General features: G+C 42.9%; 1 protein-coding gene across 1 annotated transcript in view; it reads right to left on the reverse strand.

The window, feature by feature from the left end:
- Positions 1-18,432, reverse strand: part of ush2a (Usher syndrome 2A (autosomal recessive, mild)) — a 1,196,697-nt gene that overhangs the window by 317,820 nt on the left and 860,445 nt on the right. The window contains exons 43-44 of the mRNA XM_041207243.1: positions 17,709-17,872; positions 7,697-7,906 (exon numbers count right to left, since the gene is read on the reverse strand). Coding sequence (XP_041063177.1) covers positions 7,697-7,906; positions 17,709-17,872 — 374 coding nt within the window. The remainder of the gene's footprint in view (positions 1-7,696; positions 7,907-17,708; positions 17,873-18,432) is intronic.

Consider the following 18,432-nt stretch of genomic DNA (forward strand, 5'->3'; position numbering starts at 1 on the left):
TACACCATCACCTCCCCCTGAGTGGAAAAGGGCATAACACAGGCAGTTTTCATAAAAGGCCTCAGATCAAGTCATGACCTTCAAGGTACCAGTGATGAGGGCTACAGCTAGAGGAACTGGGATTGTTCTACTTAGAGCAGAGAATGCTAAGAGAAGATTATTTACAGGTATTCAAAATTATGAAGGCTTTGGATAGTTTCACATTATTTATACTGTTTCCACTGGCAGGAGACAAAAAATTTATAATGGAGGTTCTGTGCTTTATACACAGGAGTATCAAATAATAAAAGCAAGGGAGTGATGTTAAATGTATATAATTTATTAATTAAGTCACAATTGGAATATTGTGCAGGTCTGGTAGCCATCTTAAAGGACATTGGCAAGACAGAAAACATTTATTTTCACAAGGAAAGGCTTGAAAAATTGGACGTTTTCTTATTGGAACAAGAATCTAATGGGGACCTAACAAAGGTCTTCAAAGTTCTGAATGGTTTTCTGAGGGTTTATAAAGAAATTTTGCTTTCACTGGTTGGTAAATTGGTAACAAGAGGATATCAAATTGGTATAAACACTTGAAGATGAAGGGGGATGTTAGAATTTATTTTCCATGTGGAGTCATTACACCATAAAACACAAGTGGCTATTAAGATAGAGACTAAGACACAGTGAAAGAGAGATGCATAGGTATTTGAAAATGTATAAAAGAATAGACAGAAAGGGCATGAAAACAGCATTATAGTATAGGGGTTGAGTTTTCCTCATTCCATCTTTAGACTTCTGCCTGGCACATTGAAACTCCCGTGACCCTGGACCAGTTTTCATTTTATGTCATATTACTTATCCAGTGCAGGTTCGCAGCATTATCACTGACAAAACCCCTCAATGCTGAAAAGGGATATATGACACCACCAGGGAAAAAAGGGAGCCCATTTAAACAGAATAGTAGAGCCTCAAAGAGTGCAATGCACTTTTCACAAAAGGCCTCACATTGAGTCATAATCTTCAAGTTACCAAGGATGAGGGACTTCAGTTATGTGCAGAGCTAGAGATTGCTCTCCTTAGAGCAGAGAATGTTAAGGAAAGATCAAATCGAGGTGTTCAAAATTATGAGGGATTTTGATAGTTTTGTATTATTTACTTTGTGGGACTCAGTGTAACACATGCTGTGGGGGCAAAACACATCTCCTTATCAACCTCTCAGGTTGACCTCAGCACGGGCAATATCTGCTTGCCCACCCAGCAAAGGACAAATGCCGTCAATGATTCAATTCATCACAATACTCACGCTTGTAGGGGGAGGGGGCGGGCAGCAGGGGGGTAAGCCAACCTGCTGGGTTAAATGCCCAATGCCAACATGGTACTCACCCTGCCAGACCGCAACAAATCATTGAAGCGCTTGCGACACTGGATCCAGGTGCGCTGCACCATGTCGTGGAAGCTCACTGCCTCTGCCACCTCCGCTTAGGCAAGTTTTGTCATGTGGGAGAGGCCTCCTCCTCCCATCCTGGGGGACCAGCACCCCCCACCGTGCTACCACCTCCTTGAGGAGGGCAGCAAGGCAGTCATCCGAAAAACAAGGGGCACATGGCCCCCCCGCCCTACCCTCCGGCTTGGCCTGTCCCATTGCCCTACCCTCCAGCCTGACCTGCTCACCAGAAGCCCTCTGTGGCCTTGCACTTGCCATTGTGAGCATCCTAGAAAAGGCTACCAGGCCTTCATTTAAACAGGCTGCCAAGTCGCCATTGGACCCTGTGGTCTGTGCACGCCCGCTGCCACTCGCCCACTCCCGCTATCCTTGGGAGTCGAGAAATACGCTGGGTGGCCTAAGTAAAATGGCGGTGCGGACCCGATCATTGGCGATAATCGGGCCCGTGCCCGCTCCCACTCTGCCCCCGCCAACCAGAAAATTCAGGCCAAAGAGCTTACATTACCATTTCAAAGTTTGTGTCAACCTAAATGATGGCTCTGTAATTATTATTATTTTGCTAATTATTTTCATTGAATAGCAAAGAATAATTGTGAGCTGCAGTGGCACACTGAACTGAATTGAAGCACCTTGGCAAGATGAATTATCGAGTTGCATTTCTCCCACACTCCTAGATCATCAGTCTCTACATTATGAATGTGGGGATGGTGGTCTTAACAGAAATCAAGCGTTTCTTCAATGGAAAGAAGAAAAATTAAAATGAGAGTCAGCTCTGACAGCTCTTGCACACATCCCACCAGCCAGTTTCACAACAGTTCCTGCCTTTTCTACCATTATATAGACAACAAGAGGAGACCAAGTTAGGGAAAAGATAGACAAAAGCTCTTATAAAATGGAATAATTTGATGAAGAGCTGACATTTAAATGTAGATGGCTTGGTTCACTTAATTGTATATTTTATTTAGGTTTATTTTAAACCAACATACCTCCTCCCATCTGTTATCTCAAAACCTGTTCTGTCAAGTGTATAATAACAGTAATTTTCATTTAAGTGTATAGTTTTGCTGTCTATACACAAATTGCGCACTTAAACAACAGATTAATGATCCCCTTTCTCATTTTTACAAATGCTGATCTATTAGTCGTTCATCTACATGGGTCAGTTAACACCTCATTATTCACATACAATGAGATTCTAACTAGCATATATGCCAGACTTCTAATTTTTTTAAGTTGTTCCAAACTGTCCAATTAATGTAGCATTAAACTGCCCTTTTCTTTCTTTTGTCACAGCCATTTTAATGGAAGGGATTTGTTCTGTTTTGGGGTCTTTTGGTATGCTTTTATTTCCCAAAAAATTGTATTCTCTATAGTTAACAGACAACCATCAGAATACTCTGGTTATATATATTCAAATTGATTAATGCATTAAATTCTATTCCGCGTAAAACTTTGTCACCTAAGGTGTTTTTCGGATAAGAAATTGTTATTTTGGGCGAAAGGTGAGGAATAAGGTTCCCAAATTCTGGATCAGGTTGTGAATGGGATTGAGACTAAGCAAGTGGTTTATGCGTGGGGGAGAGGGCGGGGGTGGTACTGTAATGCAATGGTTTGTTACTGGGCTGGTAATCTAGATGCTTCGTTTAAAAATCCAGAGAATGTGAATTTAATTCCCACCATGGCAGTTTTAAAATATAGAATTCACTTTTGCAATTTGGGACTAAAACGCTGCCATCAGTAAAGGTGACCATGAAGCTGTCAGACTGTGGTAAAATCTCAACTGGTTCTTTTAGGATAGGTAATCTTCCATCCTAATCATCCATCCTTGCCTGATCTGGCATATATCTGGCCCACACTAACAAAGTTGACTCTTAGCTTTTCTTTGGAGTGGCTTAAAAAGTCATATCAGGGCATCAAGGAATGCCAAGAATGAATGAGATCATTGCTCATTTGCCATTTGGTTTGCTGCATATAAATAACTGAAAACCTCAATAATCCTTAAACAAGCTTGTCAGGGGATAGAACCATAAGAAGGAATTAAGATAGGAGAAAAATAAAACTGGTAATGGGAAGTAGAAAAGTAGTAAATGAAAGTGGAAGGCAGCAGAAACAAATTCCAGCATCAAAAAGAGTCAAAATACGGAATAATGTTAAAAAGGCAGAATTGAAGGCATGTAATCTGAATGCACGCAACATTCATAACAAAGTAGACAAATGGATGACACAAATAGAAGTGAATGGGAATGATCTAACTGCCATAACAGAGATGTGGCTACAGGGTGACCTAAAGGCTGGAAACTGAATATTCAAGATATTCTATATTTAGGAAGGATAGGCAAAAAGGAAAAGGAGGTGGGGTAGCGTTGATAATTAGGGATGAGATCGGTACATTAGCGAGAGAGAGATTAGTGAGAACAAGATGTAAAAGCTGTTTAGGTGGAGTTAAGAAACAGCAAACATTGGTAGGAGTTGTTTATAGGCTACCAAATCACAGTGGTAATGTAGGGCACAGTATAAATCAGAAAGCTAGAGATGCATGGCTCAGAGGTAAAACAGTAATCATGGGTGACTTTAGAGAACAGTGTCCATAATATGATCCTATTTTATATTAAGTTCGAAAACAATGTAGTTCAAACTGGAATTAGGGTCTTAAAACTAAACAAAGGAAACTATGAAGGTATGAGGGGAAAGTTGGCTGTGGTGGATGGTATGATAGTAGACAGGCAATGGGTAGTATTTAAAGAATTAATACATGGTTTACAACAAATATACACACCTTTAAGACAGAAAAACCCAACAGGAAAATTGAGTCAAGCGTGGCGAACAAATGAAGTTAAGGATTATATTAGACCAAAGGTAGAGACTCATAAAGTTGCCAAAAGAGTGTTAAGCCTGAGGATCAGCAACAATTTAGAATTCAGAAAAGGAGGATCAAGAAACTCATGAAGAAAAAGAGAATAAAATATGAACTAGCAAGAAACATAAAAATGGACAGTATAAGCTTCTGTAGGTATGTAAAATGGAAAAGATTATCAAAGACAAATGTGGGTCCATTACAGGCAGACAGGAGAATTTATAGTGGGGAACAGGGAAATGGCAGAGAAGCTAAATGATTACTTTGTGTCTGTCTTCACGGAGGAAGAAAAATCCTCCCCAAAATAGTGGAGAACCAGGGGACTAGCGCGAATGAGAAAGTGAAAGAAATTAGTACTAGTAAAAGAGTAGTACTGGAGAAATTAATGAAGTTTGATAAATCCTTGGGACCTGATGATCTACTTTCCAGAATGTTGTAAGAGATGGTTATAGAGATGGTGGATGCATTGGTGGTCATCTTTCAAAATTCTATAGATTCTGAAATGGTGCCTGCAGATTGGAAGGTTGCAAATGTAACCCCACTATCTAAGAAAGGAGGGAGAGAGAAAATGGGGAACTACAGACCTGTTTGCCTGACGTCAGCAGTAGGGAAAATACTAGGATCTATTATAAAGGATGTGATAACTGGACGCTTAGAAAATAATGATCTGATTAGCAGAGTAAACATGGATTTATGGAAGGGAAATCATGTTTGACAAACCTGTTTGAGTTTTTTGAGGATGTCACTGGCAGAATATATAAGGGGGAGTCAGTGGATGTGGTGTATGTGGATTTTCAGAAGGCTTTTGATAAGTCACACACAGGAGGTTAGTAAACAAAGTTAGAGCACGTGGGATAGCTTGTAATATACTGGCATGGATTGAGGATTGGTTAACAGGCCAAAAACTGAGAGTAGGAATAAATGGACCATTCTCAGGTTGGCAAGCAAGGATTGGTACTTGGGACTAGCTGTTGATAATCTATATTAATGATTTGGATGTGGGGACCAAATGTAATATTTCCAAGTTGCAGATGCTACAAAACTAGGCAGGAATGTATGTTGTGATGATGATGTAAGGAGGCTTCAAGGGGATTTGGAAAGGCTTAGTGAGTGGGCAAGAATATGGCAGATGCAATATAATGTGGACAAGTGAGGTTATCCACTTTGGTAGGAGGAATAGAGGTGTAGAGTATTTCTTAAATGGGGAGAGATTGGGAAATGTTGAAGTGACTTTGATATCCTTGTTCATAAGTCACTGAAAACTAACATGCAGGTGCAGCAATCAGTTAGGAAGGCAAGTGGTATGTTATTGCAAAGGGATCTGAGTACAGGAGTAAAGTCTTGCTTTGATTGAACCTTGGTTAGGTTGCATCTGGAGTATTGTGTACAAAGCTGGTGCCCTTATCTAAGGAAGGATATACTTGCCATAGAGGGATTGCAACAGAGATGCACCAGACTAATTCCTGGGATGGTGAGACTGTCCTATGAGGAGAAACTGAGGAGACTGGGCCTGCATTCTCTACAGTTAAGAAGAATGAGAGGTGATCTCATTGAAATTCACAAAATTCTTAAGAGGCTACAGACAGGGTAGATGCAGAAAGGATGTTTCACCTGACTGGGGAGGGTGATCTAAGACTAGGGAACACCTTCTCAGAACATTTAGGACTGAGATGAGGAGGAATTTTTTCACTCAGAGGATAGTGAACCTTTGGAATTCTCTAACCAGAGGGTTGTGGAAACTCAGTCATTTACTATTTTCAAGACAGAAAGTGACAAATTTCTAGATACTAATGACATCAAAGGATAGCGCAGGAAATAGCCTTTGAGTTGTTTACAACTCATCTTGAGTTGTAATGTAGTTGGGTTTTTTTCAAGGGTTTGGCTGTTATCCTAAGAATGCTACCATAGCCTGTTATTCGTAAAGAATATTCTTGTTTATTTACAGATCTATATACACCTCAGTACTCTACACCAGGTTGTACTTCGGCTTCTCACCAGATTGCAGTCACTTTGTTAAGTGACATTGTATCATAGTTAAATCAGTAGTTAATTCAGTATCAGGTGTTCCCTTTATTCTACATCTCCCCTAAGTCTTTATCCAAACTATGCACATCCTGCTGCATCTCTCCCCAGCCTCACACTTCAAAGGATTAGTCTCTTTGGCACTTTGACCACCCTCCCTGATCTGCTCCTGATTTCATTTCGAAATTGAAGATGAACTGCACTCTCTCATCATTCAACAGCAGAGGCCTTCAACCTGGTGGTGTAGCGTTTCTACTTCTTTATGGTTCCTTGTCTCCATGTGGATCCAATCGGATTGGCCAACAGCTCTCAAGGATGGGAATTCCTTCCACTGAGGGGTGGAAGTACCACTCTCAGCTTGTTAAGGCTGCCCCGGAGTATTATTGCTGCGGGGCAGCCTTTTTTTTTTAAAGTTGATCGGTTTGCAACCAACATCCTTAACCTTAGACATCTTTGTCTACTCTGCCATTTATATCCACAAAGAACTCTAATAGGGCTGTCACACAGAGTTTTCATTTCATAAAGATATTCTATTGTTAAGACTTTTGGAAAGTCAAATAAATGCTGAAATTTATTTGTGCGGTGTTTTTAGGCAACAAGACCAGATAGTTTAACTTTGCCAACAACTTTATTTCATGCAGTGGCTGACCAGAAATACTCAAGATAATATGAATTCCTGAACATTTTAGGTCTCAAAATGAGTTCCAAAGTAACCCTGTGAGAAAGACAAAGCATCACTCCTGTCTCTACATCTTCCTGCAAGTGATTCCCTATAAGGTTTTATTGGAAGATAGATAAAAGGCTATCTAGTTCATTTCTAGGAAACATCTGCAGAGGACTTCACCCTGCTTTAGAACTTGCAGACTCAAGTTGGTAGAGTAAGGTTACTTACTGAAGAAATTCACCTGAAGCTCTCCCTCTCTACAGGGACAGGCAAGTTAAAAGTCTCAGGGGAAGATTCTTTTTTAGCAATGGTTGAGCGTCAAATCTCCAGGTACATTAGGTATGGCTCTACATTTGCCTGCTATCCTAAAAGCTCACTGCTCTGTAGATGAAATCACTTAGAAACATTAATTGTTTTTATATTCTCCCATTTATTGACAGAGTATGTTGTATTTTCCAAACAGCAGTGTGGATATATGCTGGTATCATGGGAAGATCTGAAAAAACTGTGCTAATATACTCTATTAGAGCTATCTGCAACTGTCTCACTGGGGCCCTTATTGATCTATCACTTGATGACAACAGCACTTAAGGATTTTAGCGTTTTAGCTATTTTCCTTCAATAACAGGAAATTTTATTATGGATGGATGACTGATTTCAACCTCCACAAAAATCAATCACATTTATTCTCAGATTTTAAACAGTCTTGAACATCTATGTTTTTACTAACCCCCATCAGACGTTGTCACATGCACCATCTCGCTTCTGGCACTATGGGCTCCATTGAAGACCTCAATGAAAAGCCAATATTCTGTGTTTAAATGCAAATCGTCAATCAGTGTATAGTTCACATCAGCTGGGAAGGAGACAGAGTTGCTATAGGTAGTTGAATTGATGTACAGGATGTAATATTCCACATCTCCCTCCAATTCTTGCAAAGCTTTCATTTAAAAAGAGTAGAACATAATTAGTTAAACTATCAAGGCTGATTGATCATCCTTCAATGATTAACATTTACTGAAAATGCCAAAGAAAATTATATTTCATTCATACAATTGCAATTATAAGTATCTAAATTAAACAATGGACAGGATTTTACAGGTGGCAGGATTTCCTGCCCCGCCACCGAAAAGGTAGCCGTAAAACTTGCTCCCTGCTCTGGTAGATTGCCCCACCATGGGGAGCATTAACTGGTTGATACAGGTCTTCCATTCTCATCTGGGGAGTAAGCCCTGCCTCTGAGAGTTGCCAGCTAACCTGATTGGCCAGCAGCACCACCGGAATAAGTGGACACTGCTGGGACTGCATCTTGTTGGTGAATAAGAAAAGCCAGGAACTGGATGGCATGGAAAATGTTGGGCATGTGGAGTGGTTCTTGGCATGGCCAGGAGGCTCCTGGGGGCAGGGGTGGCATGGGTTGGGGGCTGGGGTGCTCAGGCCTGGGGTGGAGGGGACAGATCTTGGGGGGTGCCGGCCTCTGACCAGAAAAGAGGGCCGTAAAGCAGGCACCTCCCCTCCACCCCTGCTTTCCTGACCAAGGCCCAAGTAGGCTTACTTGCTAAGCTTCCTGTCATCACTGATCTCCTGCCAGCTGAAAAAATAGCAGCTAACTTGCAAATGGCCCCTAAGTGGCCATTAACCAATTAAGGGCCTCAATTGGTGCAAGGGCGGGTGTGTTGCCCAAGGCCTTACCTGCCACCCATTAAACCATGGCCAGGTTGGGGGTGGGCAGGTGGGAAAGGCACCAACAGAATTTTATGGGACCCCCGCTTGCAAACTTGCCCGTAAAATTGCTTGATATGTATCAAATACAACTTCATATTATTCCAAGTGGAGCCAAACAGTACTCTTGGAATTCTATACCTTCTAGTTTTTAAGAGTTTTGTCAGAGAATTATGACTCCACGGAGCTTTGCTTGATTATTAGGGAGATTTTTTTCCATCTTATATTTTGTCCACTTCGTTATCCCCCACTATTCTAAAATAAATATTAGCTTAATTATGTAATTTAAAAAGGATTACAAGCTACTCCAAAACCATTGATATAATGTTTTTCATTATATACACATCTGAACACTGGCCCATGCATCAACAATATCCTGCATGAATAGTGTCATTAGGGGAAACTACATAAATTTAAATCATGCCCTTTTGTGGAGTTTTGTAAATTAGGCCAAACTGAACATTTTTGGGAAACTGAACGCTGCACTCAGGAGAGATTGGAAAAATTCTAGCAGCTGTGTTGCTTTCAGTCTTAGCTTTTTCAAGTTGTTGAGCATGAACTGATTTGTTGTTTGGAGCGTTCAGTGGGAAGAAGGAAAAGGTGATTTGTTGATATATAATATGCTTTTCTAAGGATAACACATTTTGCCTATGATCAAAAAATCTCTCAGGGACAAGGGCAATTCTTAAATAAGGCAATAATAAAAACAGAAAATGTTGGAAATACTCAAGTAGCATCTGTGTTTCGGGTCAACGACCTTTCATCAGAACACTCATTCACTGATGCGCTTCTCCAAAGATGCTGCCAGAACTACTGGGTGTTTCCACTATTTTCTATATTTATTTCAGATTTCCAACATCTGCAATATTTTGTTTTCATTTAAAAAAAGGCTATGTGGATGCAATGGTCCAACTAGGTATGAATGAATGTGAAATGGAACTCTTCACACATATCTACTATTATATATTGAATGCAGTGGTTAGAAATCAGACGACTCCTGCTTGGTCAATTCCTCAAAATTTCCAGGTAGCCAGCTCAAAACAAGACTAGTACTCAAAGAGAATGCTCCACAAACAATCCCATCCTGAATGATGGCAGATCCCAACATGTCAGTGCAAAATTCAAGCTGAAGCAATCATCTTCAGCCAGAAGAGCCAAGTGAATGATCTATCTTGGCTTCCTCCTGAGGACACAAACATCACAGATACCAGCCTTCAGCCAATTTGATTCACTCCAAATGATAGCAAGAAACAGTTGAGTGCACCGGACACAACAAGGCTATGGAGTCTGACAACATCCCAGCTGCAGTGCTGAAGATTTGTGCTCCAGGTCTAGCCTCACACCTAGCCAAGTTTTCCAGTACAGCTACAACACTGGCATCTATCTGACAATGTGAAAAATTACCAAGGTATGTGCTGCCCAAAAATAGCAGGACAAATCCAATCCAGAAAATTACTGTTCCATCAATCTACTCTCAATCCTAAGCATTGACAGTGCTATCAAGTGTCTCACCAATGTGCACTTTGGGTTCCACCAAGACCACTCAGTTTCAGACCTCATTTTAGCCTTGGTCCACTAATGAACAAAAGAGATGAATTCCAGAGGTCAGCTAAGAACAATTGACCTTGACGTCAAGGCAGCATTTGACCCAGTGTAGCATCAAGTAGCCCCAGTAACATTGAAATGATTGAGAATCAATGGGAAAACTCTCCTTTGGTTGGAGCCATGACCTTGTGGAATGGTTTGCTCGTGCTATTGGTGAAGATTCAAACCAAGTTGACAGATGGATGGGAACTAGCATGTATCATTAGCAAGGAAAAACAGGGTGCACAAGAATTGGGAGAGACATTTAGCACTACAGTTAAACATAGTAAGGCATTAGATGGGGTCAGAGTAAGAGGGAATGCAATAAGGTCTAAACTATGAGAAAAGCAAAATACTGCTGGAAATCTGAAATAAAAACAGAAAATGCTGGAAAAACTCAGCAGGTCTGACAGCATCTGTTGGAAGAGAAACCGAGTTGATGTTTCAAGTTTGTATGACCCTTCTTCAGGGCGGAGTGATAATGGAGACCTGACTCAAAAAGGGCTGGGTAGTAAATATTCCTGCATACAAGGGGCTGGATTTTACAGCCCCTCTCAAAGGGGTATTTTTGGCACTGGGCGAGGGGGAGGATATTGGTGTGGGGGACACATAAAATATGATGGGTGGCTAGCCCATTGACTTGCTGCCCACTCCCAATCTGTTCCCCGTAAATCAGGCTTAGAATGCATGTATGTGAAGGTGAGGTCCTGTGGCACAGTGGTAGTGTCCCTCCCTCTGGGCCAGAAGCTCTTGGTCCCACTCTGGGACTTGATGGCCATGGAAGATGTGTTCATAACATGGCCAAATCAGTTGATTATCAGCTTGTAAATCTTTCCAATATGCCTGATGGCAGGCGGTAAGAGCGGAAGAGTTTCCTGGTCAGTCATACTGAAGAAGGCAATGGCAAACCACAGCAGTACTTTGTCAAGCATAATCATGGACTAATCCAATGGAAGTCCATGGTTGCCAACGTCCTCTAAGGGCATGACACCTGAAGGAGGACGAGGTATGTGAAGGCAAGGAGCATGGTAAATAAGGTTAGTGAGCTGCAGGCGCAGGCAGCCAAGTGGGAATATGATCTTGGCGTTAATGGAGACCTGGCTCAAAAAGGGCATGACTGGGTAGTAAATATTGCTGGATAAAAGGGGCTGGATTTTACAGCCCCTCTCCAGGAGTGTTTCTGGCACTGTGTTGGTTGGGGGGAGGGGGGGGGGGGGAGGGGGGGCATAAAGTATGGCGAGTGGCTAGCCTATTGCCTTCCTGCCCACACCCAATCCATTCCCCATAAAATGGTGGGCAAGCGGATGCTGAAATAATAAAAAAAATTAACGGGCAATGAGCTTGTTAACAAGCCAATTGATCAGAATATTATTCTACCCATGCCATAATGCAGTTGACTTGGGCAGGAAGGTGGGGGTGGGATGGCTGTTTTTATAACCCAACTCATTAAAAGTCAGCTAGGATGGGCGGTATGTCCTGTGTGCATTGGAGCCAAGATGTTATCTCTTTTTTTCACTTCGTGCCTGGCCACCCAAACCTTCTCCTCCCACCACTCTATCTTTCCTCCATTGGCTCCCTGATCCCTCCCTGTCCAAAACACCAAATTCACCTCGCTCCAGAGGCCATGTCCTCTTCATCCTATGGCCTGCTTACAGTCCCAGTTCCCTCCATTATTGAGTTCTGGTGGTGCTGAAACTGCTAGAGCTGCCAGTCAGTCAGATTTGTGACAGCTCTTAAGGGTGGGACTTCCTCCCACTGAGGGGCAGAAGTCCACCCCTCAACTCCTTAAGGTGGTCTGGATCAAGTTATCGGTGTTGATTAATGTTGGTCGGTTCAGGGCCAAAATGTCTTCTGGGACTTGCCCATAAAATTCAGCCCAAGGTATTCAGGGAAGAAAGGGAAGGAACAAAGGGATGTAACATGGCACACTGAATAAGGAGAATATTAAAATGCTGTATGAGAGGGTATCCCAGAAGAGTCAAGGACAGAATCCATTTGGTTAGAGCTACGGAACAATAAAGGTGCCATTACACTACTGGGTATATTCTGTAGGCTAGAAACTAATGTGAAAGATATAGAGGAACAAATTTGCAAGGAAATTACAGAGAGGTGCAAAAGTTAGAGTAGCTCCAATGGGGGATTTTAATAATTCTAATGTAGACTGAGTGACTAAAGGGCAGGGAATAGTTTCTCAAGTGCTTTCAGGGAAATGTTCTAGAGTAATATGTTTCTGGCCCAACGAGGAAGAATTCATTGCTGGATCTGGTGATGGAGAATGAGATAGATCATGTATCAGTAGGGGAATATTTAGGGGACAGTGATAATTGTATCATGAGTTTTAAAGTAGGATGGAAAAGGGCAAGGCACAATCTAGGCTGGAGTAAGAATGGATCTGGCCCAGGTAAATTAGAATCAAAGATTGGCAGGCAAAACTATAACTGTAACGGAGGCAGGACATGCCCCCTTTTTACGGCACTATCTGTGGAACTGGAATTTAGTGAAAGCTCTGGGAAGAGGAAAATTAGTGAGAAAATAAATAAATCAATTTAGTTAATAAATAATGCAGAATGTAGAATAATTGTCAATGTTTTAAATACATTATAATTAGGAGGATCCTTATTAGTTATATATTTTTCTTTGATTATTAAAATAAATATTTATAATTAAACATTCTATTGTGAATATCAGTTATGGGTGGTCACAACTAGTGGGATGCTTAGTTATCTTTTGACACAAAAATAAATATACACTTTATCATCCAGCCTTGTGGCCTGATGTATAAATCAAATAACTTAGTGGCCCAATGTATTAAATCTCATGTGAAATGAGGAAGAGATTTTTCACTCTTTGGTCCCCATATCAGGATTCCTTCGAAAAAGTGATGTCTTTCTTCTTCTCCTGGTAACAGAAGGTTATATACCAAACTCATTTACCTAAAGAAATAAATAGGCTATCACCTATTGAACAATAATGGGCTTTACTGATTGCAGCATCTAAGAGAACAAATCGCCTTTGTGTCAGAATGATCTAGACTCAATTTATCGTAGGACTAATGTTTTCTCTCTGTTCTTGGTGACAGAACCTTACCTCGATAGCATATTGGCTCAATCAACTTGTGACAAAAAATGTCTAGCTAAGAAAGAAATTAATAACACTAAACAGAACTCCAAAGCTGATTGACTAGCTAAAACTATGATACATAAACTTATCTAACTGGCAGAGAAAGGAACAGAAAAGTTGACTACTATTTGAAAGGCAGTTTATTGCCCAGGCAAAGGTGCAAGTCTAATGAAGGACAAATACATTTTCCTAATACTAAGGGTGGGATTTTTTGTGCCTGCTAGCGTGGGTGCATTCAGCGGTGTGAGCAGACAATATGGTGAGAAGGCCATAAATCAGTTTCACAACGTCGTGAAACCAGTTTGCAATCGGCTGCTCTGCCTGTCAATGGTGGGCCTCATTTCCTACTGCCGGGTGTTGGGAACCTTATTATAATACATCTGCATATCATTATAAGCTCAGCCTGCCGGAATCACCCCCCTCTCTCCACATTGGATCACCCACCCACACTGGCGGGAAAACATGCCAGTGCACAACATGTCTTGACAAGTGTGACTTATTGTCAGGGCCTTGCTCTGAGGAGCAGAATGGTGCTGGAGCCTAACAGCAACGGGACCCTGGAGGAACATTCATTACATGCTGGGTGTATTCTCTTGGACATGGCTCCACTGCAAAGCAACTCATGGAAGGTGGAAAGTCACTGTTGAGGGTCTACTCACAACAGATGATCAAGGGGATAGAGAGGAAGGTCCAGCTGTGTTTTGGAGAGGAAAATGTACTGGGGGGGTGGGAGAGGAAGGTCTAGGATTGACTGGGAAAGGAAAGTTCATCGGGGGTGGGAGGGGGCGAGGTTGGGAGTGGAGAGGTAATACAGGGGAGGAAGGGTAATGGGGGAGAAGACGGCAACTGTGGAGGTAGGTGTAATGGGCGAGGAAGATGTAAGGGAAGGAGTCCGGAGGGGAGAAAGAGTCCACAGAGGGAAAGAGTCCAGAGAGGGGAAGGAGCCTGGGAGGACGGGGTGGGAGTTAGGAGTCCGGAGAGGAAAAGAATCCAGGAGGAGGAAGGAGTCTAGAGCGGGGAAGGAGTTCTGAGAGGGGAAAGAGTTCCAAGGTGGGGAGAAAGGAGTCTGGGAGGAGGAGGGAGTCCGGAGAGAGGGAGAAGTAAGGGTGGAACAAGAAGTAAGGATGGAGGAAGGAGTCCGGAGAGGGGAAGGTGTAAGGGTGGCAGAAGAAGTAAGGAAGTAGGAAGGAGTCGGGAAGTGAGAAGGACTAAGCGGGTGGTGGGTAGGGGGTGGGGAGTCCAGGAGGTAGGATGGAGTTCCAAGCAGGGAAGGAAGTCTGGAGGGGCTGTGAGAAGAAGTTCCAAGAGGTGGGAGCCTGTGGGGAGGAGTTCCAAGAGGTGGGAGCCCGTGGGGAGGAGTTCCAAGGGGACAAGGAGTTCCAGGAGGGGAAGGTATCTGGAGCGGGCGGGGGGGATGTCCAGGTGAATGTAAGGGAAGGCTCTGTTGAGCCCATGACTGCCTCCTGGGGAGTGAACTGAGCGTGAGCGTGGTCGAAGTGAATGGTAAGAGTAACCGAGGGCAGAGTGAGGTGGTAGGGTGACGGTGCAGCGGTATCGGTAAAAGAGATGCAGTTGGAGGACTTGCAAAGCCTATCAATGAAATTGAGAGACACCATTACATATTATTCAGTGAAAGGTAATATATTTTCAGATTGTAAAGTCACAAAATATGTCCAACCATGCAACCAATTTTGATCAGAATTTTTAAACTTTTGAACGCCTTAGCCTTCCAGGTGCTGCCCTGATATCCACAGCAGGGATGGAGAGAGCCTGTGCTATAGTTAGCCCTGTTGCCTCTGATGACTTTGGTGTGGCTCTTCTGGAGATCTGAGGCCATGGGGACCCTGGCTTGCTCTGACTGTCCTCCTGTGGGCCAGCTGCTCCCTCTGGGGTGACAGCGGATGGTGTTGAGGGGTTCACAGGCAAAGAGGGCTCAGAGGGAGAAGACAGCCTCTGGGATTCCTGAATGGATGACCTGGAGTGCCCAGCTGGCGCTCCTCCTCCCTTTGGGTGCCTGAGAGCTCCAGCCTGACTCTTTGAGGGGAAGGAGCAGCTTGGGGAATATCAAGGTGCCCCTGTTTCCCTCTCACATTGCCACAGCAGGAACTCACCTATAGCTACTGTGATGGAGTGCAGATCTGTGCGCATCTCTGCATTCTACTGGATCAGGCTATCCTCCTAATGGAGACCTCCATAAGAACACATGTGGGCACCACTTCATCAGGAAGCAGGCAGATGCACTCCTCCAATTTGTGTTGAGGGCTTCGAACAGCTTTGCATGATGTTCCCCTGCCTTCTGCTGACTCTCCAAGATGAGTTGTAAGGCCAAATCCAGAGGCTCATCATCTGACTCAGACCCCACAGATGCCTCTTCTCCAGCAGTCCTTTGAGTGCCAGGGAACTCGGCCAAACTTGCCTCCTCCTACTGCGGACACATGTCCATGCAGTGACCATCAGATTGTGAACCCTAGCCTGCTTTAAATCTAGGTCCCACTGAAGTGTGTATCTCTGTGCTGGTGGAGGGTGTGGGTAAACGCTGTGACAGATCTTCCAGGCTGCTTATTTCCAGCTCTTCAAAGGAGGAGTCCTCTTGGCTGGAGGTGAGGACCTGGATGGAGATGAGGGAATGGCTGGCTGAAGTTATTGGTCACTTGGCAGAGCTCCCTGTGAACCAAAGTAGAGATAATTAGTTCATGGCAGCAGAGTCAAAAGCAGGGTAAACAGCACTCACAGTGGCATTTAGAGAAGCATGATATGGTTCAGGATCCTCATGAGGGTGTTCATTGTCAACCTTACCGTCACCACAGGCACGGTCCACATCCTCATCAGTCAGTGTGATGGCACACTCCTCAAAGTGAGTGAGGGGCCTAATGTGGGCCACTCCACCCCCTCCCCCCCCCCCCCCATCTGAGACCAGTCCCTGTTGCTGTGAGACAGCTTCTCCTGCACAAAAACAGATGGAGAGGGTGTTGGCAGGATATATGGCACTGCGTGGAATGTTTGTGTGGTGTGCAGAGACATGGACAACATAAGGACATGATCTCCAGAGGTTACGAGCCTGATGGAGATGTGAGGGTGTGTGTGAGTGTTAGTGGTGTTGTCCCTTGAGGTGTGAGATCCCTGTGGATGTGTGATAGGTTTGTGTGTGTGAGAGTTGGCCGAACGGAGATCATTCATCCTTAGGGCATTGGCATTGACCACCACTGCCACCGCCTCCCATGCTGGATTAGTGATGTTGCTGCCCATCCTGTGGCCAGAGTGGGAGTAGAAGACATCACGGCAGGCCTCCACTGCATCCAAAAGGTGGTTGAGGGATGTGTCATTAAACCCGGTGGGGGAGTGGCTGCAGTATTTTTGCCTTTTGGGACCATGTCTTCTTTGCAGCAGTCCAGGGCTGGAAGCACTGAGAGGTGTGCGCATGGCTGCACTTTAAATATGGCACCCGGCATGATGGAATATCAAGGTGGATGGCGTTGTGGGCGACTGACAGCCCACCCGCCATCGAATTGGCGTGTTTCCTGGGAATGCATAGTTAATGAGGCGGGATTTGTATGATATGGCGTGCAAAGCTGACATTGTGGCCGGCAGGTAAAACATCTTTTTTCCTGCCCACTACCACACTTAGGGTGGAATCATCCCAGATTTGCACTAAGATTGAAGTTTAATACTGTGGTCGAAAAAGATACAAACTGCTGTTAAAAGCTCAAAGTCAAGGGAACAGTTTAAATAGGGGAAACACTCTACAAGCTATCTCAATAAGGGGGAAAAATAGCATATTCTACTTCAGCATGCAATATAAAATAGTGAACAAATTAAAATATATCATAATTACAGTATCCAGGATTGATTTAAATTAATAAGCAATAAAAACATTTCGAAATTATACTCTAATAATTATATTTGAAAATGATCTGAAGGTTTGGTATTGTGAGATGCAATTTATTTTTAAGCGTACAATTTCCAAGGAAAATGTGAAAGCCAGTTTAAAATCCTCATACCAAAATTTGTATTTTCATTTCCCATCACAGCATAGAGCACTTCAGAGACACATTCAAACTTTAGTTTAAGTGATAAAAATGGGGATTTGAGAAATGACATTGCAGAATCAAAGGTTTCTTGGTTTGAAAAACAGATTATTAATAGTCCACACAGATATACATTCTAGGAAAAAGTAAAACAGATTGTATGCCATTGTCACCTAAATATCTCATTACAATGGTATTCTTGATGAACTCTTTTACTTTAGCGCAGATTAGTGAAACTAACTTACATGATTAACTATTAACAGATATAGTATGGCTGTATGCAATACATACTTGGTCTGGTCCACTCTGCTTCTATTGCTGTGTGGTTTATGGCCTGTGCTGTAAGATTACTCCCACTATTAGGAACACCTGCAAGTGTGATGGCTGTGACTTCTTCCCCTGCTGCGTACCCCACATCATTATAGACCATCAGTTTATACTTATACGTTGTATACCTGAATGAATAAATGAAAATTTCATTGTTTAGTCCTTTGTATTGCCATTATCTGAAATAGGAGATAGAGTTGCAATCCATCAACGAATTACTCTCATTGCTAAGATATATTGCTTTCCAGAAACTAGGCATACCTCTGTATGCTATTTTACAGGGTAACTAACAGGATATCTTAAATTTCTTAAGTGTTCTGAAATTAACTGCATAAGGACTGAGAAGGAAGTCTAAATTAGAGTGGGTGAACTCATATCAAATCAAGTACAGAAAGAAGAGAGGTAAACAGGGCCAGAAGGATTGGATTAAGAGAGAGAGGGGGAGAGAGAGAGAGAGAGAGACAGAGAGAGAGACAGAGTCAGAGTCAGACAAAAATAGCGACAGAAAAGGAAAGAAAGCAAATTTGCAAATAATTATGACCAAAGCTGATATTAATTGCTGCGCAAACCAAATCCCAGAGGGAAACGTGGCCTACGGGCCACAACATGTTTTTGTATTCTGATAATGGTAAGACGACGTACCAATCTCAGCAGTAAGAGGTCCAGTAACACTTTTGGGCTTTTTAAA

This window comes from Carcharodon carcharias, chromosome 2, assembly GCF_017639515.1.
Source record: "Carcharodon carcharias isolate sCarCar2 chromosome 2, sCarCar2.pri, whole genome shotgun sequence".
Classification (NCBI taxonomy): domain Eukaryota; kingdom Metazoa; phylum Chordata; class Chondrichthyes; order Lamniformes; family Lamnidae; genus Carcharodon; species Carcharodon carcharias.